Source organism: Castor canadensis, chromosome 10 (genome assembly GCF_047511655.1).
Source record: "Castor canadensis chromosome 10, mCasCan1.hap1v2, whole genome shotgun sequence".
NCBI classification, from domain to species: Eukaryota; Metazoa; Chordata; class Mammalia; order Rodentia; family Castoridae; genus Castor; species Castor canadensis.
Genome location: NC_133395.1, coordinates 106,880,297 through 106,906,403, shown reverse-complemented (window position 1 = coordinate 106,906,403; position 26,107 = coordinate 106,880,297). Strand labels below are relative to the sequence as shown.

Sequence of the window (26,107 nt, the reverse complement as noted above, 5' to 3'; positions counted from 1 at the left end):
GGTTTTATCCCCAGCACTGCAAATAATAATCTGGAAGTGGGGTGTATTAGTCTCTCAGTTTTTTCCCCCTCCTGTTTAATTCATGTGGAATTGTTTTTGTAGTAAAAGATTAACTAAAAAAAAAAGATTTTTTGTTAATCTTTGATTTAATGCCTTCAATTTGGATTTTTTGGAGTATTGCAGTCTTCTCCTTGCTGTTTATTTATTAGGGTTTTATCTGTTGTGGGGCTTAGGAATTTGCAGGCTTAACATTTACAATTTTAGCTATTCTCAATAGGACCCTAAGGTCTATGATAAAGTTATTGATTTGTATATTTTTGTGGCACTGGGATTTGAACTCAGAGCTTCGCACTTGCAAAGCTGGTACTATACTATCTGAACCCATCTCCAGTCCATTTTGCTGTGGTTATTTTTGGAGATGAAGTCCCATGAACTATTTGCCTGGCCTGGAACCTTAATCCTCCCAATCTCAGCCTCCCAAGTAGCTAGGATTACAAGTGTGAGCCACCAGCATTAGTAGTTATGTGTAGTTTTGCTGAGGGTAAACTATCCCCTTATTTGGATAGGGCTTACTAATAGGGACACATCGTGTAGTTCAAAATGGGAGGCTATTATAGACAGGCCAGCACCTGCATCTCAACGCAGCTTTGTTTTTCTCTGCTTGTCGTCGCGTACACAGTAACTCTCGAAGTGATAAAACCTGTTTCTTTGTGAAATGTGGGCCTGAAAAGAAAACCAACTGCTAGTGCTGGTGATGGAAGTGAAGAGAAAATGAAGAGGTCTAAGAAAGTGATGGTTCTTAGCCAGAAAATAGACGTTTTGGATAAATTAAAGTGGTTTTGCAGATTCAGGTAAGTTTGTGGTTGATTAATGTTGCTACAGTATTGATGTAGTAGTTTGTATTTTTAATGGCAGAATTTTTCAATATTTTATAAATTATTACTAATTTATTTTTAGGAGTACTAAGAATTTGAAGATATCCTTTAAATTTAAGTTATAGTGCACTGAATTTTAACAAAGAAGTTAAATGACTGGTGTAGTATTTGAAACATAAGAACTCTAGGTAATAATTAAGGTCTTAGTGTATATATTTCACCAGTTTTTTTCGAGGCTGTCATACTGCAGTGATATCTCTTGTTTTCTTGGTGCTATGGTACTTTTCATTTTTTTTGATACATTCTACTCCCTAAGCCTCTAATACTGGTCTTTTTCCTCCTTCCCAAAATTACGCTTTGTGTATGATACATGAACAATAGTACAGTATTATCAAGTTTAAAATAGTGTTTTGTGTGTGTGTTGTGTGGTGCTGGGATTTGAACTCAGGTCCTAAATCTTGAGCCTCTCCACCAGCCCTTTTTTGTGATGGGTTTTTTCAAGATACAGACTCTCGAACTGTCTGCCCAGGGATAGATTCAAACCTCAATCCTCCTGAGTAGCTTGGATTACAGGCGGGAACCAGAAGCACTTGGCATGGTAGTGTTTTTGAGATTGTATTATACAGGTTTAGTATCCCTTATACGAAATGCTTGGGACTAGAAATATTTCAGATTTCACATTTTTTTTTCAGTTTTAAGATATTTACATAAACATAATGAGGTATCTTGGGGACGGGACCCAGATTTAAACACTAAACTCATTTATGTTACATATATTCTTTATGCATATGGCATAAAGATGATTTTATGTATTTTCAGTAATTTTGTGCATAAAACAAAGTTTCATCAGGTGGTATTATCTATTGTGGCATCATGCCGATGGATGTAAATTTTCAACTTTCGAGCATTTCAGAGTTTTGGATTAGAAATAATAACTTGAACAGGGGCCTTTTGAACTATCTAATCCCATTTTTGAGCTCTCTATCCAGATATTATCTAAAATAGTCCCTAAATTATTCTGCATATCATTTTTGGAGACCATCTCACTACTATGTGGCTCACACTGTCTTTAAACTCAAGATCCTCCTAGCAGACATTTTTGAGCTCTGTATGAACTAGAATTTGTATTAGATGTTGGGTATACAGAAGAAAAGCTAATAACCATTTCTCAAGGAACGGTTTCACACAGGGGTCTTTTGGGAGCACAGATGTAGAAGATACTAACTAAGGCACAATGAAGAATTTCTAAGTGGAGTGAATTTGAGAGCAAACATACTGAACTTTTTTCTGTCTTTGTTAGTCTGATTGGGATACTTTCCCTTTCTAACATGTTTTCACCTGGATATTGCCAGTCTGTTGCAAGGATGTTGATTTGTCTGTTCTAGCCAAATTAACTCGTCGTCTGTCTTACTTTAGCTGATTGCCTATAAGGATACATAAAACAATATTGATAGTGGACATTCTTGTTTTCCAAAATTCATAGAGAATACCTAAGAGCTTTTCTGTTAAACCTAATGCTAGTTTCAAGTTTAAGGATGGGACACTTGCAAAATTTTAAGAAGGAATTCTGTGTTTATTAGAAGTGATACTAACTCAATGCCCTTTTGTAATGAAATTTTATTAGTGTAATAGTTTTGTATTTCTGAAAGAATCACTCGTAGACTATTGTTCTTTTAATGTGTTTGTTGGCATTGTATTGCCTGTGTTTTATTTGGCATTTTTGTATGTATGAAAAATGGAGGTCTGCTGGGCATGGGTGGCTCACGCCTGTAATCCTCGCCACTTGGGAGGCTGAGGTTGGGAGAATCATGGTTCAAGGACAGCCTGGGAAAATATTTTGCAAGACCCCCATCTCCAAAATAACCAGAGCAAAATGAACTGGAGGTGTGGCTCAAGGGGATAGAGTGCTTGCTTTATAAGCACAAGGCCCTGAGTACAAACCCGACACTCACCAAAAGAAGAGAAAAAAAAAAAGGGAGGATTTTTGTGATAGTTTTAACTGGTTTGAGAATAGGTTAGACCATATTTCCTTTAAGACAGCATAACTAAGAGTTATTTCCCTGAGCCTAAAGCTTATTGATGTTAAGTGTAAGTGAATATTTTTATTGCTAGTGTGGTCTTACGTCTAAAATAAATAAAATCTAAATGCAAATTTAATTCGATTTTTTGTAAGTTTGCATCCAGCTGTACTTGAAAAGGTTTATATTTTACGATGGTTTTTTTTTTTTTTAATTGGAAAAGTAGAACAGTTTCAAGGACTTAATTTTAGGCATGGTGTTTGTTTTGTTTTTGGGGACAGAGTCTCTCAGTGTTATCCAGCCAGCCTCTAACTTAGGATCCTGCTGCCTCTGCTTCCCAAGTGCTGGAATTACAGGCTTGTACCACCATACCTGGTTTAATTTTATATGTTTAAAAATGTTTTTTAATTCCACAAGAGAACTTTTCATGGCAGTTCTGGGTATTCTTTAAAATTAAGTATAGGATTTAGAAAATGGATATTTCTGCTGATTTTGTTTGGTAGAAGTAAAATATGACTACTTAGGTAAATTATGAGAACTGTTCATAGAATCTACCTCAGAGACATTTACATTTATAACGTTTGCAAAATTCAGATTATAGTTGCTAGTATTAAAACCATCTTAATACCAGCAGCCAGTTGACCTACTAAAAATAGTATGAAAAAAATGTTATTTCTAATATTAAAGAAATATATTTAATATGACTTGACTTGGTACATTTGATATTAAATAAATCATGAAAATTTGACATTTTACACTGGTAAAATTTAGGGAAATGGATAATTCTCTTGAAGACTATGACGGTTTTAGAGAATTTTGTAATTCAGGTCCATACCAATTTAGGGAATATCACACCTTAAAATGAAACTGTAAGTGAGGATAGCATACCAATTCACAATGGATGATAGGGCAGCAGTAGGGTCCTAAGTGCTAGTTACTAGAGAAGAATAACAAGGTGTTATAGCTTAGCAAGCTGCTAAGATTGGCTGTATGAGGGTCTTTTAGGAGGTTGGGGAAATTGCTTGAAATTGAACCCATGGCCTTACACATGCCACTGAGATGCATCTCCAACCTGTATGTGGGTCTTTTTAACACAAAAGTAGTAATGGTACTTTCCTAGTGTTAAAATTAGAATCAGAGAAAAACACAGGTGAAAAATACCTATCAAAAAATTCTCAGGGCAAAGACAGAGAGGTAGAAGAGAATATTGAGTCTATTTAATAAATTAAGTTTATGTTGAAATAGTGATTACTGAAATGAAAAAGTCTTAATATTTTAAAAGATAATTCAATAAGAAATACTAATTTGGTGATAATAATTGGGACAAAAGTTATAGAATATGCCAATAAACAACAGGAGAAATGGAACGGGGCATGGTATCAGCCCCTATGTACGTCCTCCCATATACTTTAAATCATCTCTAGATTTCTTATTATGCCTGATACAGTGTTAATGTTATGTAAATAGCTGTACTGAAATTTTTTGTGAAGAATGACGAAAAAAGTTTGTACATGCTTAGTACAGACATATTTTTTGTCCATTTTTATTCCATGCTTGGTTAAACCTATAGATGCAGAAAGCTGACTGTATTGGTTTCATACACCAACCCCCCATTTTGAGAGAGAAAGGAGTGTGTGTGTGTGCGTGCGCGCGCACGCGTGTTGTAAAGCAATTTAGAAATAAGGCTTTAAACTTAATGTAATTTGCAGCAATTTTTATGATTTTATTTTACTTCTTTCTTTTTTATGGTGCCGGGGATTGAACCCAAGCCTGGTGCATGCTAGGCAAGCACTCTACCACTGAGCTACACACCCAGCCCTGTAACAAACTTTTTAAATGTCAATCTAATTTCACTACAAAAGTCTTAAAAGCATACATGTATCTGTCTAACTTTGAAGCACAGATTTTGAAAGTACTTTGTCTATATTAACAGGGTATGCAGTTTATCAGTTTTTCTGGGTATTTTCAATATTTGGAAAACTGTAAACTTATTGCGGATATTTTCTTTTTTTCAGCTGCTTTTCTAACCCAAACTGTGTGTCTTGATGATACAACAGTAAAATTTGAAATATGGGATACAGCTGGTCAAGAACGATACCATAGCCTAGCACCAATGTACTACAGAGGTGCACAAGCAGCCATAGTTGTGTATGATATCACAAATGAGGTAAGTACAAATGCCATCTATATGAAGTTAGTTTGAATATCCATTTTTGATATTCAGAGTTCTGATTAAGGATTTCAAAAAATCTTTTTGATAGCTAATCATAACCTTTCTGACAAAGCTTTCCTGAGTAAAAAAAAATATGATGAAAGGGTCTCAAGTGAGGTAATAGTCTTAAGAATTTCCTTCCCACAGAGTTGTCTTAGAAGTCTCAAAGTCTTGTCTCATAAAGGTGCTTCATAACTATTTTTTGAGCCTATGCCAAATATTTGTTCCTTTGTTTAACAGGAGTCCTTTGCAAGAGCAAAAAACTGGGTTAAAGAACTTCAGAGGCAAGCAAGTCCTAACATTGTAATAGCTTTATCAGGAAACAAGGCTGACCTAGCAAACAAAAGAGCTGTAGATTTCCAGGTAGGTTGAATTTAACTTTCACTTGAAAGCACATATTTTTTGTAAATAATTTTTAAACAATGTAAATAGTGAGGAATGCAGATTTTTTTTAAAAATGTACCATATGCAGCAAAGCATTTCTGTTGATAGGGCTGGGGGTATAACTCAGTGGTAGAACACTGGCCTAGCATGTGTGAAGTCCAAAATTCTATCTCAGCACCACAAAAACATTTCTCCTCTTAAACCAGAATTTCTAATACCTTTATAGTATTATAATGTATAAAGTGATTCAAATATTTTGTTAACCTAAACAATTAGAAAAGAATTGTTCACCAGCATGCAGAAATAAATAAAGCAAAAAGTACCCCTTACCTTCATTCCTCCACTCCCACACTCACTTTAAGAAGAATTACTGTCCTTTCCATCCCATTTTCTGTTCATTTGCCACTATATGTCAATACTCATATACATACATACATGTGGTTGTCTTTAAAAGGGCATTCAAAAATAAAGGGTTAACACCCATTTTGAATTTGTTACCTAAGAAAGATAATTCAGAATATTCCCTGCTACAAAATAGATCAAGTGTTAATCATGTAAAAACAAATCTTCTAGTCAGGCCTTTTACTTTTAAAATTTTATTTTATCTTTACATTTATTTACATGTGTATATATATTATTTGAGCCATCCTCTTCACTTCCCCCCACCCCTACCCCCATAGTCAGACCTTTTAAAACTGCCTCTGTTCTCTTGCTCAGAAAAGTAGTTGTGGCACTAAGTGTAGAATAACAGCAATGGAATAATTTTCTGGAGATGAAGAACACATGCACTGAAAGGAAATTATTTCTTGCACTATTAGGTATTAAGCTGAGCACATTACACACAAAGTTTTCATTTAATTCTTGAGACAACCACTCAAGTGTAATATCTATTACTCTTTCCGAGGCAGTTAACCTCTCCAGCATAGAGTAGTACAGATAGCACTTTACATTATAGTCAAAAATGGCCCTGTCCTGTAACAATTCAAAGGAGCCTCTGTTACTTGTCAAATGGGAAAGATAATTGTTGCTCCTCAGAACATCTGTGAGGATCAAAGACCATAATATATGTAAACTGTAAAGCACCACAGAAATGTAGAGCAGTAGTGTAATTTTATCAGACCAGATGAATCAGGACAGAATAATGTAAGTTATGGCCAAAAAGAAAATATTCCATGATAGATTATCCCACACGTTATATCTGCCTTTGTTATAGCTTATTACACAGTTGATAATAGGTAATCAAGTTGGAGTGGTACTAAGGCAGCCTCCTTTTCTGTTAAAAAGCAGGTACAGTATTATGTCCACAGAATACATTTTTTTCATTTCTTTATCTACAGGAAGCACAGTCTTATGCAGATGACAACAGTTTATTATTCATGGAGACATCAGCTAAAACATCAATGAATGTAAATGAAATATTCATGGCAATAGGTAAGTTTAATAGTATCTTTTTTCAGTTGACAAATCGGCAAAACACATACAAAGCATGTTTGGTTTCTCCTTTAAAATAATTTTTGAATTTTTTAAATTGATGATACTACTTTCCTCTGTCCCTTCTTCCACCAAACAGTATTTTGTTAGCAGTACTGTTAAATTTGAAAGATAGTTACTGGTTGGGTTGTAATACTTTCAGTTCAGGCACATTTCTTCTAAATGAATTATAGCTAGGCCTTGATCTAATAGATGATCAAATAGATTTTCCAAAAGTGTCATAGGAAAGTTGGTAAATACATGTTTTCCTGTTACTGCTTACCTTTTGGATATGGCAATCCCTCCTTCTCTGTAGGGAATATATTCCAAGACCTTCCTTGGATGCTTGAAACCTTAAATCATACTGAATCCTGTAGTTTAATGTTACTTCCATCTTTTTTGGTTCCTTGTTTGGAAAACAACCTACCTTTTCCATCTTAACTAAGCCCTTATCAGACCCTGTGGACATAACTTTTGTGGTTTGAAGTAGAATAGCAAAAGTAGCACAGATTTCTCTCTCCTTCACAATTTCACAGGTAGAAGATTCTTTTATTACAGTATTGGGGATTGAATCCAGGATCTCAAAATGCTAGGCAGTGCTGTACAACTGGGCTGTATGTCCAGTCCTGAAGAATTGTTTTTTGGGATTTTTTTGTTTTGTCAGTTTGATTTGGCTTTTTGAGACAGGGTCTCATCTGTGTTACCCAGTCTGGCCTCAAACTTGCAATTCTCCTGCCTCAGGCTCCCTAGTGGTGGGATTTCAGGCATGCACCACCACACCCAGCTTGAGATTCATTTTTATTATTGATCGTGGCAACCTCAGCATCAAATTTTTATTTTATTTTTATTTATTGATTGACTATGCTGGGCTCAGGGCTTCGCACTTGCTAGGCAGGTGCTCTACCATTTGAGCCATTCTGCCAGTCCTTTTTTGTGTTAGGTATTTTCTAGATAGGGTCTCATGAGCTATTTGTTCATGCTGGCACTGAACCTTGATCTTCTGATTACTACCTCCTGAGTATCTAAGATTACAGGTGTGAGTTACTGGCACCTAGCTAGTTTTTTTTTGTTTTGTCTTTTTTCAAACTCAAGAACTTTCACATTTTCACTTGAAGCATTTTATGGCTTTTCTCTGGCATATCCAAATTGCCAAATTTCTACTCTTGTACTTCGGGCCACTGTTGAGTAATATTTTACTTGAACACAAACATTGACAACAATATAGTCTGATAGCTAAGCTGGCTACTAATGGGCAAGTAGCAACATATTCTGTGGGGATACTAGACAAAGGAATGATTGCTGTTCAAGGTAGGAGGTGTTTAACATTTTCAGGCCTTAATTGCGGGTGACTGAAACCACAGTGTAAACATTAAGGGAGATTTCAGAGCATTGAGGTGCAAGGGAAGAAAAGCAAAACAACATCCATATTTATGGTAATTTTACCTTACAGAGTGTTTTTGCCTGAAAGTTTTGAGTTTTTTTTTTTTTTTTTCTTTTGGTAGTGCTGGGTATTAAATTCAGGGCCTTGAGCATGCTAGGCAAGCATTCGATCACTGAGCAACACTGCCAGCCATGAAGTTTTGGGGGCTGGCGGGGCATTGACACAGGGTCTCACTATGTACTGCAGACTGGCCTCAAATTCACAATCTTCCTCTGCATCCCAAGTGCTAATTACAAACATGCATTACCATACCCAGCTTGGCAGTATTTTTAACAAGGTAATTGTTATTCCAGGTTTTGACTGTTGGTATGAAGTTGGAGTAGAAATGAACTTCCTTTTTTTTTTTTATTTTTTGGAGGTAGTAGCGTTTAACTCAGGGCTTCATGCTTGCTAGGTAGGCACACTACCGCCTGAGCCACTCCCCAGCCCTGAGCCTCCTTTTTTTAATAAAGCAAAAATAAAAGTATTTGTTTTGACCCTGTTTGCATTGGTTTTAAGGTATGCAGCATTTGCTAAGGGGACTACTTTGGTAGCTGTCACAGTTTACTGTCTCCACAGTTTTCTGGCACTAAGCATTTTTTTTCATACCATACTATACAGCAGAGATTTTTTAACTGGGGTTTACTCAGTCTGACCCCAAAAAAGAAAAACTCTTATATGAAACGTGAACAGATTGACCGATTAATAACTGAATCAGCAAAATTTGCAAGTACTCTTTTACTAGGTGACCAAGCTTAATGGTGGCTCATATGAAATGGAAAAAACTTGCCTGTTTGTGTTAAAATATTTTCCTTAAAAAACTCACTTTCAGTTTGCTGTGGAAACACTAGTACAGTTGTGAAAGATTGTGCAACAATATATTCTTTTCACAAATGAAATAGGTTATACCTAGAATCACATGTAAAAACTTAATGACAGGAAGTAAGGAGATAATAAATTTCTCAAATCTGCCTAGACTTTAAACCTTTCTTAAGATTTTAATAGGCTGGGGATGTAACTCAGTGATAGAGTGTTTGCATAGTATTCTTGAGGCCCTGGGTTTATTCCCCCAGCACCTTTTATTCAGATTATTTTTCATTATAAAGTAGCCTTACATATTACAGTTTCTAGTTTTTGTCTGAAATTAGAATGATTCCTGTCTTGAAAGAAATCCCACTGTAAATGGAATTGTGGTCTTTCCTTCATAAAGTTAATCTTACATGACTTAGTACGCTTAGTAATTTTAATCAGTTCAAGGATTAAAAATTCCTCATTGTAGTTTATTTCTTTCAACCTCATAAATCTCCCTCAAATATAATTACAGAATGCACTTACAGATGTATGCTAAAGGGAGAAATGTTTGCTCATTCTAAAACCTAACTTTTGGTATTAAAATACAGTTTATAATGCTGACCTATTCTATGTCCCTAGTATCAGTGTTCAGCACCTACAGGATATTGCTTGTAAATACTAGGCAGGTGCTCTTACTGGGCCACTCTGCTAGTCCACCTGTAAATACATTTGACTAAAAATTTATTGTTATATTACCCTTTATGCTACCATCTCTAGAGACATTCCCCAAGTGAAGGTGTTCTTCTCAAACTTCAGTGCTCTTTCCTGGCTCCCAGACCTGTTGGCCAGCCCAGCATCTGAGATTCAAAAGATGATTAATGCTGATGTGAAATAAGTAGAACAAATAACATTTTTGTAAAAGACCTAAAATTCAGGCTGGGGATGCAACTCAGTGATGGAGCACTTAAACAAATGTGCACAAGGTTCTGGGCTCAATCTCCAGTACCAAAAAAGAAAAAAAAAAATCTAAAATGTTGAGTAGGCATTCAGATTTTTAAATAGAACACATTCATCTTCTGAGTAATATGAGTCAAGACCATGGTAAAGTTAGTCTTACCTTAGTAATTCATCCCCAAGATTGATACCACATACGTACAGCTCCCCTTAACAGTCAGTACTTTTAGACATATTTAATATTACAACCCTCTTCCTTCAAAAAGTGGATTAAGCATACCTCAAGCATCTTAGGGATTAAAACCACATCTTGCAGGATAAATTTTTAATTAGTTGGAAAGCACAGTCCACAGAAGAACCATTAGCTGTACAGAACTTAGCAGAATGAAAGACACAAATGCTGATTGGAAGCCTTATCCAGATTTGGTAGGCCACACTCATCTGACTCAGATGAAATTGGATACTAATTTTTTGGAGACAGGGCCTTTGAGATGGATTCACACTTAGAGCTACTGGTGATTAGGGTTCTTTACCAACCCATAAGAGGGTACAATGTAGATATTTGAAGGGTGAAGACTATGAAGGCAAGGAGGAAATAAGGAGATGTGATAGCATAATGCTAGGTAGATGCCAACAGTTGAGGATAGGTTTTGTTGAAGTGGTGGTAGTGGTGGTGGTTATGGTGATAGTATTTGTTCATATCCTGAATTGTTCTTAAAACTGTTTGTGGCAGAGCCAGCAGTGGTAGTGCACACAGGAGAGGCAGGCTAATCAATAATCAAGTCCAAGGCCAGCCCTTGGGGAGGTTTGCTGGCAATCCAAAAAATGTTGATTGGAGCTAACTTTATAAACTTAAGTCAGTATCTGTTGACTTAGAGTTCTCTTTTCCTTTTTTTTTCTTTATTGTCTTTCTGTTTTCAGTATTTTGTTACAAAGATGTATTTATTTAGTAATGATTATGCACATAGGTTGTTATAAAAATAAAACTGGTAAGGGCTTCCTTGGCTGATTTGATTTGTCTTAATCAATTTTAACAGTGAATTTGACTTAATATTATGGTTTACCAGAACAGTTAGGTTCAAAATGGGAAAAGAGGAACTTTTTTGTAATTTAAGAAAACTGCGTTTGCTAACATATTTAAATGTTTAAACTAGTAATTCATAACAGAATAGCCTATAATAAAGTTACAAGGTAAGAGAATTATGATTGTACACACTAACAAAAGTTGCTGCTTACATTCAGAAAGTAAAACAGGGTCTCACTATGTTGCCCAGGCTGGTCTTGAATCCCTGGGCTTAAATGATCCTACCTCAGCCTCCAGAGTAAACAGCTGGGACTACAGATATGCCTCACCATTCCCAGATTTTTTTTTGGCAGTACTGGGGTTTGAACTCAGGGCTTCATGAGCACTCTACCACCTGAGCCATAACCCTAGCCCCAGATTTTATTTAATAGATGTATTTATGATTATGAAATAGACTGGGGATGTAGCTTAGTGGTAGAGCACTTGCCTAGCACGCATAAGGCCCTAGGTTCAATTCCCAATACCTTACACAAAACAAAGCAGTACTAATGTTTATTAAATAAAGTGCAACTTTGCTGTTATTATTAAAGGAATCTACATAAGGAATTATGTATAGGTCTACTCTAAGTTTTTTGGGTTTTTTTTTTTTGGTCAGTGAAGGGTTTTTTGAGATAGGGTCTCGCAGATTATTTGCCCAGGCTGGCTTTGAACTGTGATCCTCCTGATCTCTGCTTCCTGAGTAGCTAGGATTACAGGCCTGAGCCCAGTTACTTTAAGTTTTAACTATGTATCTACAGCCAGTTTCCATCTACTCTTTCCCAAACACATACTGAGAAATTTTAATAAACATTTGAAAAGAACGACCATATGGTTAAATGAAACTTTGGAGGTAACCTAACTGAAAAGAAATAAGCAGAAGAAAGTAATTATGATATGAACGTTCTAATTCTTTTTATTTTGATAATTTTCCTCAGCTAAAAAGCTACCAAAGAATGAACCACAGAATCCGGGAGCAAATTCTGCTAGAGGAAGAGGAGTAGACCTTACTGAACCTACACAGCCAACCAGGAGTCAGTGTTGTAGTAACTAAACCTCCAGTTTGAACTAGCTGGAACATTCTGCTTCCTAAATGTTAATAACAATGGAATTGGAGCATTTAACTGGCCCAGTATGACTTCAAAAAGAAGAGACTTATGATAGAGACAAGTTTCTAATACAGAATTATTTTAAGTGTTTTGAACTTAATTTTTAATAACATGCATGTGTCCCTCTGACTAATGTTTCAGCAATAGAAAGGGAAAAATGAGAACTGTGTGCATACTGTTGCATTGGAAAGCTGAGGGGGGAATCCTTTCTCATCATTAGAGACAAAGACAGTGACTATCTGGACCCATGTTTAAACCATTCAGTTTCTCCAAACTGGAACAACAGTCATCTGTGAAAAAGATTTGGAAATTATTAATTTGGGCTTTTGAAAAACAATTTTAGAAGGAGATTCTAAAAATATTTATGCTCAGCTAATGATAATTTCAGGCAAATGATAATTTCTTCTGTTACATTCCACATTTTAATAAATCACACACATACACACACACACCAGTCCCACTTCCCCAGGAAGAAAAAAGGAATGTTAGTGGCATCTAAATTATAACCAGTCTTTTTTTTTTTTTTAAATGGGGTTAAAAAGAAAATCAAATGTAACCCTCATCTTGTTTTAGGAATATAAAAACTGATAAATGCATTTTAATAGATAGTTGTTTCCTTCATTTGAGCTCTTCAACAAAAATGAAACAAACCGAGTGTCTGAGATTTCTCTTTAATCACTGCTGGCCATTGCATAGGCCTTGTAAGACGGGAGGGGCTCTCGTCAAGGCAGGGAGGGGGCTCTTGTTCCCTTTGGACATAATATAGTCAGTGCACTAACAATTATGTTACGTTCAGACTTGATTATTTTAAATTGATCTTCAGCTGTACTGTAAATAGGGTACTGCATTGTAGTCTCTATATGTTTATTATTTTTCTGTAATATTTAAGAATTGCTTAAAAGTATACAAAATGTACAGTTACTAAAACAGCTAATTATTTCTCTCTTCCTGCTCTGAAAGGAAGGGGCTTCAGTTGTTCCTACTTGGCTAGAACCATAAACAATGTACCTGTAATTTGTAACATAAGTATTACAATGTTAGTAACAATCTTGCAGCCTTGTTTTTCAGAGTTCATTTTATTTTGATCAGTATATTGCACTAATTATTTTAGGTATTTTCATTATATGAAATCTACCATGTGTCAGAGATGATTTAATCTATTTAAGTGTCGAACTGCTAGCAGAACTTGTACATTTTACAGTAATTCAGAATTAGTAAGGAAAACAGTTCACCAGTGTTTAGTTTTATATTGAGGTGCTCAGGTTGGAATAAAGTGGTATAAAAAACAGTACTGGTTTTTCTCTTTTTTTGATGTAAAACGGTGAACATACATCAGTGGTATAGTACCTAAAGTCTGCTTTTATATTTTCTTTACGTTCCTAAGTATTTGCATGGTGTTAACATATCATCCTAATATCTGGCTCATGGAAGCACTTAAGACATATTTTGGTGCTCTGGATTATCAGAACTTTATTTTTATGTCAGCAACTGGTACTCACTTCCATTGAGAAATATTACCATAACTGTAATGTTGTCTCTGGAACCAGCCTCTAAAGCAGCATTTACAAGTTCACGGCTGACATACTCGGCTGCACCTTCGTAGAAACTCTGAGCGTGTGGTTCTTTTTCATTTGTTTGTGCGCCATCTACAGTATTTGGTCTGTCAAGTTTTTTCTCACTATAGGGTTCATGATTGATCGTTTCTGGTTGAAGTGTTTCCTCATTTTTAGGGTTATAAAAGCTGTGTTGAGAATATTTTGAATCAGGAATTTTTTTCTTTGTAGGTAAAAAACATTCCTTAGAGGCAGGTTTACGCTGAAACAGGATGTGGATATCACTTTCTGATTTAATAATACTTTCGTCACTGTTTGAAAGAAGCAAAGACCCTTTGGATAGTGATTTGTCTTCTATGATGGAATCATATGTTTCTTTGTACATCTGAAACATTGTTATTATCAGTGCAGTTACTTCCTTTTTATCGAAAACTTCCCAAAGTCCATTAGTAGCTAAAATAAGGAATTGGCATAAGTCATCGATAGGAACAGAAATAGTTTGAGGTGCTGGGATAATGAATTTTTTCAGTTTAAGGTTTCCATGAAATCCAAGTCCTCTTGTGGTTTTTATTTGCCCTTCCAGGAGCCCACATGGCATATTTGGACTAATCACTGCTCCATTCTGAAGCAGTCGTCTTCTTTCATTGATGTTTTGTGTGGTGTGTTCTTTGGTTAGGCAAAAACCTTTCCCATTTCTGCATAAGACTGCTTGCACATTACCTAAAAGATTATTTTTTAAAAGGAACATCTTGTCCTAGGGATTTAATAGCCAATTGTATTAAAATATGCTGTTAACTTTACTAATTCTGTGTTTCAATGCTAATCAGAAAACAGGCCACGTAAAAATACTTTTTAAATATGTATACTTAATGATTTACGGTTAAGCTAGATTTCAAACTGGTAAGCCAGTTTATCCCTGATTGTTAGCAACCTGTAGTGTTTAAAATACTGCATTTCATATTAAAATAACTAAAACTCAAGATAATAAAAACTTACAAATCAAGTATTTTATGAAAAGTTTCAGAACATGATTTTGAAGAGTCACTTGAGTTTTTTTATAATCAACATATATTCCATACAGCAGATTTTTTTAATGTTTAAATAAATACTTCTTCAATTAAAATTAACTTCGGTCTTTTTTTTTTAAGAGTGACAGTTTTTGTAACTAGTAAAAGTTAAAACCTGAATGTATTTAGGTCATGGCTAATGAAGAATTTAGAATGCCATGGTTAATGTCTCATTAAGTTCCTGTAGTGGTGATAAAGCAGAAATTAAGAAGTTCTGTGAAAATATGTATCTAAAGTATTAAATGGATTGTAGGCAACCAACATTAAACCTTTCGGTTGAAAGCTGAAATCGTCAATAACTGATTATCATTTGTTCATAGCTCAGATGAGCCTGTGATGTGTGCATGCATTGTTGAAATCTTAAAAGCCTTAATATGATCTGAACAGATTAAAGGAGGGTGGTATTACTAAATATTACTAAAACTTCCTTTGGTTTGTTAAGAAGTCATAGAATTTTATTAGCTTGTTAGGAAAAATTGTTTCCAGATTTTAGGAACATAATTATATGTTCAAACACAGGCAGTACTTAGTAGCGTAAAGTTATCTAAGTTGGGCTGGGGACATGGCTCAAGCGGTAAAGTACCTCCTTAGCAAGTGTGAAGATCTGAGTCCAAATTCTAGTACTGCCTCCCCCCCACAAAAAATGTCATCTTAAGTTGTTCTGAGATGAGGTTAGTGATCTTTGATTTTTTATTTGTTTTTTTGAGGAAGTGGCTATATAGCTCAGGTTGGCCTTGAGCTCTTGATCCTTCAGCTTCAGCCTCTGGTGTACTGAGATTACAGGTGTGCACCAGGTGTGAGATTACCAGGTGTGAGCCCAGGTAAGCCCTCAGTTTTTTAAGTAAATTTTTGGCTTAGAAGGCTGTGTTCCATTTAGCTGGTATGATTGGACAGAAAGCCTAACTTGGTGAAGCATTGGTGTCAGGTATAGAGAGAATATTAGCTCATTTACATAATGGGAAAGACTGATATCTGAGTTGCTAGACTGAGACCAAAAAAAAAAAAAATATGCCAAATAAAAAAAAATATGCCAAATGTTTTAGAAACTTGAGAGCTGTGTAAGTGATAATTCTGAAAACTACATGACCTCTCACTTTGCATGTGGTCATTAATGTATTAACTTGTATTTAGTACTGGTGGTTGTACTTAACTCTGCAGGAGGTATATTAGTGAAATAACTCTTGTCTTTCTCTGGGTTCCAAATTACTGCTGTTACCAGCAAAGCAGCATGGGATAGTATTTAATATACCACATTGGTTAAACTGTGAAGGGGACATATGGTTCAGGAACACTTTTTAAATACTAGAAAAAAAATTTGTGGACATAGACGTGTGAATAGTGCTACCATAGCTTTGAAAATAACTGGCAGCACCATTTGGCTCTGAATAGTCAAGTCCATTGACTTAAAAATGTTTATTTGCATGTAGCAAGCCAAAGCCCACTCAGTAAAAAGAAAACCATTGCCCTGCTAGGTGATTATTAACTTAGAGTAGAAGAATGTAAAGAAGTATTTTGATTTCAGTTGCTTCTGCTGAGAACTGATATTACTTCTGCCTCCCTCCCCCCACCTGCACTACCCCCTTGCCAGAAAGGAAGAAATGCCATTTTGGCTGTTTTACTGCTTAAAAACATCCTTTGGGCTCAGTACAACAAAACTTTCTAGAAGGGAGGTTAAATCCTGGTTGCAGTTTGTGTTGGTTGCCTTACTGTCTGACTTTAAGCAAGTTAGTTAATTGACAGTTTACTCATTCTATTAAAGTGGGAGATCCTACCTTCTGAATAACTCACATCCTTTATCCCTGTGGATGGTGCATGAAGAATAGAGTGATAGGGGAGAGGTAACTAGTATTTCTCAACTATTCTTGTATATAACCCAGGAAATACAGAGTTAAGATTTTGGATATGAAGATTCACAGGTTTTATTTCCTGAATATTAGCTACAGATTGGGTGGTTGAAGTCAAGTGATGACATTAAGTTGAAAGCTACAATAAAATAAAAGACCCCATGTAGATTGGAAATTGGAGGAAGAGTTGGGGGGGTTTGTTTTTGCAGAACTGGGGATGAACCCAACACCTCCTGCTTGAACTACACCCCAGCTCCTGGAGGAAGGTTTTGTTATATCCATATAATCTGGAGAACTGGAAAGGAGGAGCAAGTCTTTGGTGGTTTGGAGGAAATGAGAATGGCTGCTTTTGGCCTGTTGTGATAGGGTATGGTAGCAATGCACCTGGATCTCAGCACTCAAAACTCTGAGGAAGGTAGGGAGCTCAAATTCAAGGTCAGTCTGGGCTACATGGTGAGATTCTTGTCTCAATGGAAAAGAAAAAACTGAGATGACATTCAAGCCCTTTTAAGCTGTCATATATAGTCAAGCTTCTTACATGCACGGGACATAACTGCTTCTGTGATTACTGAGTTATCTCCAACTTTTGTGAAAAGGGAGGACACCGTAAACTCCAGGGTGAGTGAGAGAATCTCCAGCAGGAAGTTTTTTTTAAATTGAGCATGCACCATCAAGATCTCAGATAAAGCCAGGAAGGTCACTTAGTGTTGATGAAAACAGTAAAATGTTAAGAGGAATATTGGCCTGGCAGAGTGACTCCAGAGGTAGAGCGCTTGATTGGCAAGCATGAGACCTTGAGTTCAAACCTCAGTACCACAAAAACCAAACAAAAAAAAAGAGAATTTGTATGTGGTGGTAACAGAGCATATCTGGCATGCACAAGATTGTCCTGGTGTAGAAGAAACAGCATAGAGAAGTATAAAGTTAGGAGCCCAACCCACTTGAACTAATCTCAACTGTGTGTCACATTCAGTCCCTTTATTTCACTAAGTAACAGTTCTTCATCTGCAATGTTACTTTGTCAAGTTTATTGTGAGGATTTAATAATCGGATATAATTGGGAGACACTTGATAAAGAAGCTATGTGAATGAAACAGGGGAAATGACATATGTTTCATTTCAGACCTAGTGAAAAAGAATGATAAACCTTAAAAGTAGCATAGGCATAAGAGAATAGATTGTGGGACTTTGGGAAGAGAGGAACTAGTTACTGGGGAGAGAAAAAATGGGCAATTGAAAAGGAGCATAAATATACACGTAAATGAGGTTAGGAAACTTAAATTTTTCGTTAAGACTCATTTTCACATGGCAGTTTTGTGTCATCTCCTGCTAGTAATTAGCATAAGAGCCTTACTAATGTGGAGCTGATTTTCGCTGGATGTTGGAAAGATCCTTTGTTTTGCAACAGGTATAATCATGAAACCCAAGACCATTATATGTGCTCACCATTGTATCTCTGAAGCCTAACAGTATTTTACACATAGGTCTTAAATAATTGTGAAATATCTGTTGAATTGTTCTCAGAATCAGGTTTGCATATATTGACCACTACATCAAAAGGGAGAGTGATACAGAAATAACCATCTGTAATCCTTGGTACTCAGAAGATAGAGATCAAGAGGATCACAGTTTGAGGCCAGCCCAGATAAAATGTTAAATCCCATTTGAACAAATAAGCAGGTTTGCTTATGCATGTTTGTAATCCTAGCTATGAGGGAAGCATAGATAGGAGGATCTTGGTCAAAGGTTAGGGGTGGGGGCTTGGGGTGTGAAACCCTATCTAAAAAGTAACTGCAGTAGACCTTGGATATCCATGGATATGTGGTTCCAAGGAGACCACTGTTGAGGAAGAAACACCAGTGCTATACTGCAGATGCTTGGTTTATTTTTCCCATAACTACACCTAACTTTTGCTAAACACATGCCACCTCTCAACAAATCTCAAATTTCCCCTCTATCACTTAAACTAAGTACATTACATGCCCTTTCTTGGCTTGGGGAAATTACTATAACTTTTACCTTGGTATTTGCACCATTTGCTTTTTGGAAGGCAGATTTTCACAAAGGAAGAGCAAGAAAACAGCAAATCATACAATAAACAGCTGACCAATGTGGGAATGAGCTGCTCTGCATCAGCTGAGCTGCGTGTAATGTGTGTGTAAAGATTTAAAATTTTGGTTTTCAATTTTTCCAATACTGGGGTTTGAACTCAGGGCTTTTGTGCTTGATAAACAGCTCTACCACTTGAGTAGAGTGGTACTCTACCTCTAGCCTGAAATTTCTTTTGACTTTTTTAAAATAAGTTTTTGTTGTTTTGTCTGCCATGCTGGTTAAAACTGCGTTAATAAATTTATGAATAAGGTGAGTTTACTGTAAAAGCAAAAGAAAAAAAGTTGGGCTGGGGGCCTGGCTCAAATGGTAAAGTACCTGCCTAGTAAGCTCAAAGTCCTGAGTTCAAACTCCAGTACTTCCCCCTGCCCAAAAGGAGCAGGGATATAAAAGTCAATGTTATTTAAGAACATGGTTAAGGCTAGGCAAGGTGTTGCATGCCTGTAATCGCAGCGCTCAGGAAGCTGAGAAAGGAAGATAGCAGTTCAAAGCTACTCGGCTACCATAGACCGTGTGTCCAAGAAAAAAATAAAGACTATGGTTTTGAGGCTGGGGTCTTAGCTCAGTGGTAGAGCACCCAAGGTACTGGTTCAGCATCCAACACACAAAATTATTTGCTGCATAAAATGGAGATTCTGAGTTGAATTTGATTTTAGGAGAAAAGAATAGAGCTGGAAATCATTTTAATCTACACTCAGTATGAGCAGAAATTTCCACGTTCATAGGAACAATCATCTCAAGAGGAAAATCCAAATTAAATGAGATCTGCAAATACAGTGTTTAGTGGTAAATGAAGAAAGAGAAGGCTAGCTGGGCAGATAGTTCAGAGACCCTATCTTGAAAATACCCAGCACAAAAAAGGGATGGCAGAGTAGCTCAAGTGATAGAGCATCTACCTAGCAAGTGTGAGACCCTGAGTTCAAACCTTAGTCCTACCAAAAAAAAAAAGGCCAAAGGAATGCAGACACCTGAAAACAGCAGAAAACTGGTGGTGTTCATTTGAAGTAACTGGATCTCAAGTCTGAAAAATGAATCCTGGGTCACTAGCTGCATAACGTGTAATGCTCTGGCGAGCTTCATTCTTCTCTTTATTAAGTGTGATTCTCCTTAACCTAAAGGTTGTAAAGATGGAAGGGGTCGCTTATGTGCAGGGAGTAAAGCTCAGTTGTAGAGCCCGTGCCTAAGCACGTGTGATTCCCTGGGTGTGATTCCCAGCACCAGAGAAAACAAAGTGTGGGGAAGAGGGGGAGCTCACTTGGTGAATTTAAGGAGAGAATGATGGGGGCTTGAGGTGGCCATTGATTAAGAAATTTCCAGTAATAGGGAGGTAGTAGGTAACGTTTTCCCTGGTCTCTCCTATGGTGATGCACAGCTGTAATCTCAGCTACTTGTGAGGCAGAGGCATAAGGATCCTGAGTTCAAGGCCAGCCTGGCAAAGTTAGTGAGACATACTGCCCCCCCATCTCAAAAACAAAATCCTAAAGGGCTGGTGGTAGAACACTTTCATGTGAGCTCGATCCCTAGTACCACGAAACACAAAAACAAGCAAACAAGCAAAAAAAGGATACTGGGCTAGAGATTCAGTTCAGTGGTAGAGTACCTGCCCTAGCATACTTGAGGCCCTTGTTCAGTTCCCAACATTGACACCAATCTCACTCCCCGCCCCCCTTTTTATAACCAGATACTAGAATAGCAGATACTTTAAAACTCTCAACTATTTCAAAAGAGCAGTAGCTTGGGAGGCTGAGGCAAGAGGATGTCCAGTTTGAGGCCATCCTGGGGTACATAGGGAGACTCGGTCTCAAAAGAAAAAAAAACAAAAAAGAGTAGTAATAGGGCAGTCTGGTCACAGTTTAACCATCCTACTGAGAACAATTAACTATTGTGGATAATATGGTTAGATCATATCTACTGGTAAGTACAAAATTCTCAAGTCAAAAGAGTAATGACTGGAAAAAAATTTTTTCTTAAGTAATGAGTAAATGAATCCCAGAATATACCAGGGGTGAAGTTTTTACCTGAGACCAGGTACACTGAATTTTCACAGGATTATGAAACAGGAGACAAAACCCAGGGTTTGTCCAGGTAGGAAAGACTAAAATGGGTCTCCCCAACAAAGACCATGCCCTCACTGAAAACCAACAATAAACCTATACCCCTGACCACCACCCAGACTTCCAAAGACAGACTGTTCCAAATTATGATGCTGAGCAGAGATAAGAGAAAGAAAGATCAACACAGAACTTGGAACCAACAACCTTCATGTTTGTTTTTGGAAACCTGAAATTCATCATTTACACTGCTGGTGTCAGCAGGCAGAGGCAGGAACCCTCAGCTTCCCAAAACATAAATTGTAGAGAATTTCTGATTTTCTGGCCAAGATTCAGTAACAGTGACTGCATTTGTATTTTCACCTGTGTTGAGACACAGCTGAGAGTCTGAAGAGACTAAGGCAGCTAGAGTTTACCTAGGACAGAATACCAGAGAAAAGAGCTTCACAGAGAATCCCAGAGATGTCGAGAGAGAGAGAGAGAGAGAGGAGAGAGAGAGAGTACTCCACAGCACTGGAGAAAGAGCCATTTGAAAAGGATCACAGGGAACATTGGTGGGACTCTCACAGGGCTGGGAACAATGCCTGTTTCTACCAGCCAGACTGGAAAAACATGTGATTTCATGGATCACTGGTTAGCATACTTTGGAAGGTCTTGCTCAGTACTAGGGAATAATTAGGCCAAATTGGACACTGCTCTGGACCTGAAAAATTACAAAAGTAAGGTCAAAGCACCAAACTATTTCTAGAAAAAAAGACTAGCAAGATATATCCAAAAAGATACATCCACAACCTAACCCATCTAACCCATGGAACTATGGATGCAATCTTATTTGAAAGAAAAGATCTTTTGCAGTTGCAAACAAGGATCTCAAAATGAGAGCATCCTGGATTACCCAGATAGGCCCTGACCCCTTATGAAATATCAAACAGAATAGAAACAATTTGGGGAGAATGGTAAACATCTCATGAGCACGAAGGCAGAGGTTGGAATTAGGCAGTCACAGGCCAGGGAATGCCTTGAGCCCCCATAAGCTGAAAGAGGCAAGAAAGGAGTCTCCCTTACATTCATGGCCTTGGAGCTGGGGTTGTAGCTCAGTGGTGGAGTGCTTGCCTAGCACAGGTGTGGCCCTGGCTTTGATCCCCAGCACCACAAAGAACAGAACAAAAGAAGGAAAGAAGAAACATGGCCTTGCCGACATCTTGACTTCAGCTTTTTGGTCTGAAACACTGACAGAATAAATGTTTGCTGTTTTAAGCCACCAACTTTGTGGCAATTTCTAACAGGCAGCTCAAAACTACTACACCAGTGGGGTGGGGGGGATATAAGGAAAGGGTGTAGGAGGGTAGGAATGATGAAAATATTATGTATGAATGTATGTAAATGAAAAAATGAGACTTGTTGAAACTAAGGAATGGAGGGGAGGGGGGATAAAGGAAATGAAGGAGGGGGTGCATTCAACAATGATATATTGTAAGAACTTTAGTAAATGTCACAATGTATCTCCAGTACAACAATAATAAAATAAATTTCCTTTATATGATTTGAGACAATCACTGAATGATATACTTCAACCATAAGGGATTAACATCTTTGTCCTTTATATAGAAATACGATTATCACATAGAGTAGTGATGCTTTGCAGTTGAGAGCTAACAGGACTACATCTCTTAGGAAACTTAGTAACAGAAATGGGCTCAAGTAACATTTAAATAATCATAGGGAAATTTGAAAAACATCTTAAAAATTATTTCCATGAGAATACGCAAGAGAGAAATCCATTGTTTTGAACTGATTCAGGAGTGGAACAATATTTCTAAATCCAAAACTATATAAATCGTGGTCAGGAATCACTTGATATCCAGTTTATACATTAAACTCATAATACTAGTTACTCTTTCTGTAATAACCTTTCCTTGTGAATCTTCTCACTGAAACATTCTTCTTTTAGAACTTTGATACTGCATTGCTTGTGACTATAAGCATATTTAAATTTAAGTTTATGAATAAAATGTTTTCAAAGAAAACAAAAAATACTACTATACCAGACCTGTAAATAAGCATGGAAACACTACCTGTAAGGTAAAAGCCAATTAATTAAAACCACCCCAAACACACTAATAGAAACCATGTTTAAAAAAGCATAGAGAGAAAAATGTCAAAAAAATGAAGAGTGTCAGCGTGTCATAGGACATTTTAAGTGGCCTAAAGCACATAATGTGAGTGCTTTAGGGAGAGGAGAGAGATGAGAAGGGAAAAAAAAGAGAGATACATCACAACCAAAAAAGGTGATGGTACTGGGATCTGAACTCAGGGCTTCACATTTACTAGGCAAGTTCTCTTCCACTTGAGCCACTCTGCCAGTCCTTTTTTGTGTTGGGCATTTTCGAGATAGGGTCTCACAAACTGTTTGCCCAGGGCAAGTCTCCTGATCTCTGCCTCCTGAGTAGCTAGAATTAAAGGCATGAGCCACAAGCACCTGGCCATCACAATCAAATTTCTTTTTTTTTTTGCACTGTTCCTGGAGGTACTGCAATACCAGGTCGATGCGTGAAGTGAATGGAGCAAGCTCCTATTCCATCTCCTAGTCCCAAAAATCCATTTAATATATTGTCCTCGGATAGAGGATGTATCAGATATTAAACTGATAAGAACAGATACTACACTTGATCTTAGTCAAAAGGCCGAGAAGCGATACAATCAAATTTCTTAAAAGAAATACTAGAACGTCTTTAGAGAGGGAAACTACATTATGTACAGAACAACAGAGCTAATGGTGACAGCAATGCAAGCAGTGTACGAAAATAAGACAATGAAGGAATATTTTTAACACCAAAGGAAAAATCTGTCAACCTGGAATTCTATACCAAAGGAACATTTCTTCCAAAAAAACAAAGGTGCAGTTAAAGTCTTAAGAATTCAACACCAGAAGACCTACTTTATAAAAACTAAGCAAGTTTGTTCATGTAGAAGAGAAAATGATAGCAGATGAATATAAATCTACACAAAGGAATAAAGAGGACTGGGAATGAGTACATGGGTAAATGTAACTTTTATTCTTAATGAAATGTATTTTTAAAGTAATTGAATATTTACACCAAAGACTGATGTTGAGAGAATATTATATTAATTATGTAATAAATCATTTATGCACACATACATCTTGTGTAATCAATATAAAGTCTGGGAGGAAAGAAATGAAAGTATACTGTTGTGAGGGCTTTATTCCATACACAAAATGGTATAATATCACCATTTATATAATTATAATAATGGTATAATAAAGGTAGATATTAAGAAATTTTAACCATGTATAATACAAATTCCAAAGAAACTACTAAATATCACAGACTTACAGCTAATAAACCAACAAAAGAGGTAGGACTAGATCATTAAAAATTAATTCTAAAGAAGGTAGTAAAAGAAAAAAAAGAGGATCCAAGAATGGAACATACAGAAAAAATTTCCAAGATGATAAATGTACATATTATCATGACAAAAATCACATTAAATATAAATGGAATAAATACACAATAAAAAGGCAAAGACTGTCGATAAATTTTAAAAATCAAGAACCAAATAAATGCTGCTTACAATAAATGCATTTTATCTTATTTCATTCTTTAACACAGCTTACATCCAACCCTCAGCACAGTTAGATTGTGAGAGACTCTACAGAGGGGAAAGAATTACATTCAGGAAATGGGATATCTGTGTACTATGTTGTACAGACTGGCTTGTGATCCTCCTGCCTCAGCCTTCTAGGAGTACAGAAATGTACCACCACCTCTTTCATAATAAATATATTTTAATATGAAGTTAAACATATGCTAAAAGTAAAGGAATGGAAAAGAGATGATAATGACCGAAACTGGAGTGATTACTGTAATTTTGGGCAAAGTAGACCTCACTACAAGAAAAATCTGCAATGAAAAGTGACTTGTCATGACATATAAGCAAGCACAATAGTCCTAACCATTTATATATCTAATAACAGGGAAAGGACATAGATAAACCAACAATTACAGTCAGATTTCAATAGGACTTTTTTTTTTTTTTTAAAGACAGGTTCTCACTATGTAATTCAGGCTGGTCTTGAACTCTCAGTCCTGCTTTAACTTCCCAAGTGCTAGAATTACAGGTGTGCATACCACGCCCAGCCAGAAGGACTCTCTTAATACTGATATACCAAGAAGTCAATGACAGAACACTGAGGATATGAACAATAATGCCAATGACTTGGCCTAATTGGTATTTATAGTACACTACCCAAGAATAGCAGAGTACACATTTTTTTCAATGTGTACACAGTACATTATTGTGCTTGCTCATATGTCATATTTTAGGTCTCAATAAATGTATAATTTCAAGTCATATAGTGTATGTTCTTTGACCATTTTTAGGAAAAAATGAATGAAAATGGAATAAAAATTAGAACCAGGAGCCAACAGAAACTGATCTACAAAGTCAATGAACATTAGAATGGTCAGACATAAAATATTAAGTAGATGTATAAATATGTTTTAAAATGAGACTAGTTAAAGAATACAGAGGAAGCAAGAAATCCACAGATGACTAAAAGTTACTTTTTAAAAAAATAGACAACCAAATGCAACAAACACCCACACAAAAAAATCAATTGTGTTGGGTCTGGGGGATCAGAAAACAAAATGAGCCAGTACCCCCATCCCCTGTGAGAGCTCTATGGGCCCCACATCCTGTAAAGGGACAGATGGTTTCACAAGTTATGGCCCCCTGGAGATGCCTCAAAATGCCACAAGGCTGATAAGCAAGAGGCTTTCACAGAACTGTGTATATGTTCCGGCAGAGATATGTTAAGAGACCACTCCACTCCTGAATCCTGCACCTCCCCTCCCCAACAGAGTGTGTTTCTACAAAGATACATCAAAAGGCCACTCCACCCCTGACTCCTAACTCCCCTCCCCAACAAAAAGGACCAAATGAAAAACCCCCCTCTGTGAATGACAGGGAGCTACCAACTTTCGGGGCTTCCTGCTCATCTCTAAGGGCAGCTTTTCCTTCTTCTGTAATAAATCTTACTTGTGTGCTGACCTTGTCATCTCACGAGTCAGTTTGCTGGCCCACTGGCCAATTCTTTGGCTAGTGAAGGCAAGGACCTTTGCCACTGGCCTGCAACATTTCTAGTACCTCAAGAAGGGACACCTCTC

The 26,107-nt window shown here is 36.7% G+C and overlaps 2 protein-coding genes and 1 non-coding gene across 3 annotated transcripts in view; 1 reads left to right on the top strand and 2 right to left on the bottom strand.

The window, feature by feature from the left end:
• Rab5a (RAB5A, member RAS oncogene family) overlaps nt 1–13,582 on the top strand; it is a 29,709-nt gene extending 16,127 nt beyond the window's left edge. Inside the window, exons 3-6 of the mRNA XM_020173399.2 lie at nt 4,909–5,060; nt 5,346–5,468; nt 6,827–6,920; nt 12,124–13,582. Coding sequence (XP_020028988.1) covers nt 4,909–5,060; nt 5,346–5,468; nt 6,827–6,920; nt 12,124–12,239 — 485 coding nt within the window. The 3' untranslated portion in view covers nt 12,240–13,582. The remainder of the gene's footprint in view (nt 1–4,908; nt 5,061–5,345; nt 5,469–6,826; nt 6,921–12,123) is intronic.
• A 188-nt stretch (nt 13,583–13,770) lies between these two features.
• Nucleotides 13,771–26,107, bottom strand: part of Pp2d1 (protein phosphatase 2C like domain containing 1) — a 50,762-nt gene continuing 38,425 nt past the window's right edge. Inside the window, exon 3 of the mRNA XM_020173397.2 lies at nt 13,771–14,567. Within this exon, the coding sequence (XP_020028986.2) occupies nt 13,771–14,567 (797 nt within the window). The remainder of the gene's footprint in view (nt 14,568–26,107) is intronic.
• On the bottom strand, nt 23,424–23,614 carry LOC141413057 (U2 spliceosomal RNA). Its single transcript, XR_012437891.1, has one exon. It is a non-coding gene; the product is annotated as a U2 spliceosomal RNA (small nuclear RNA).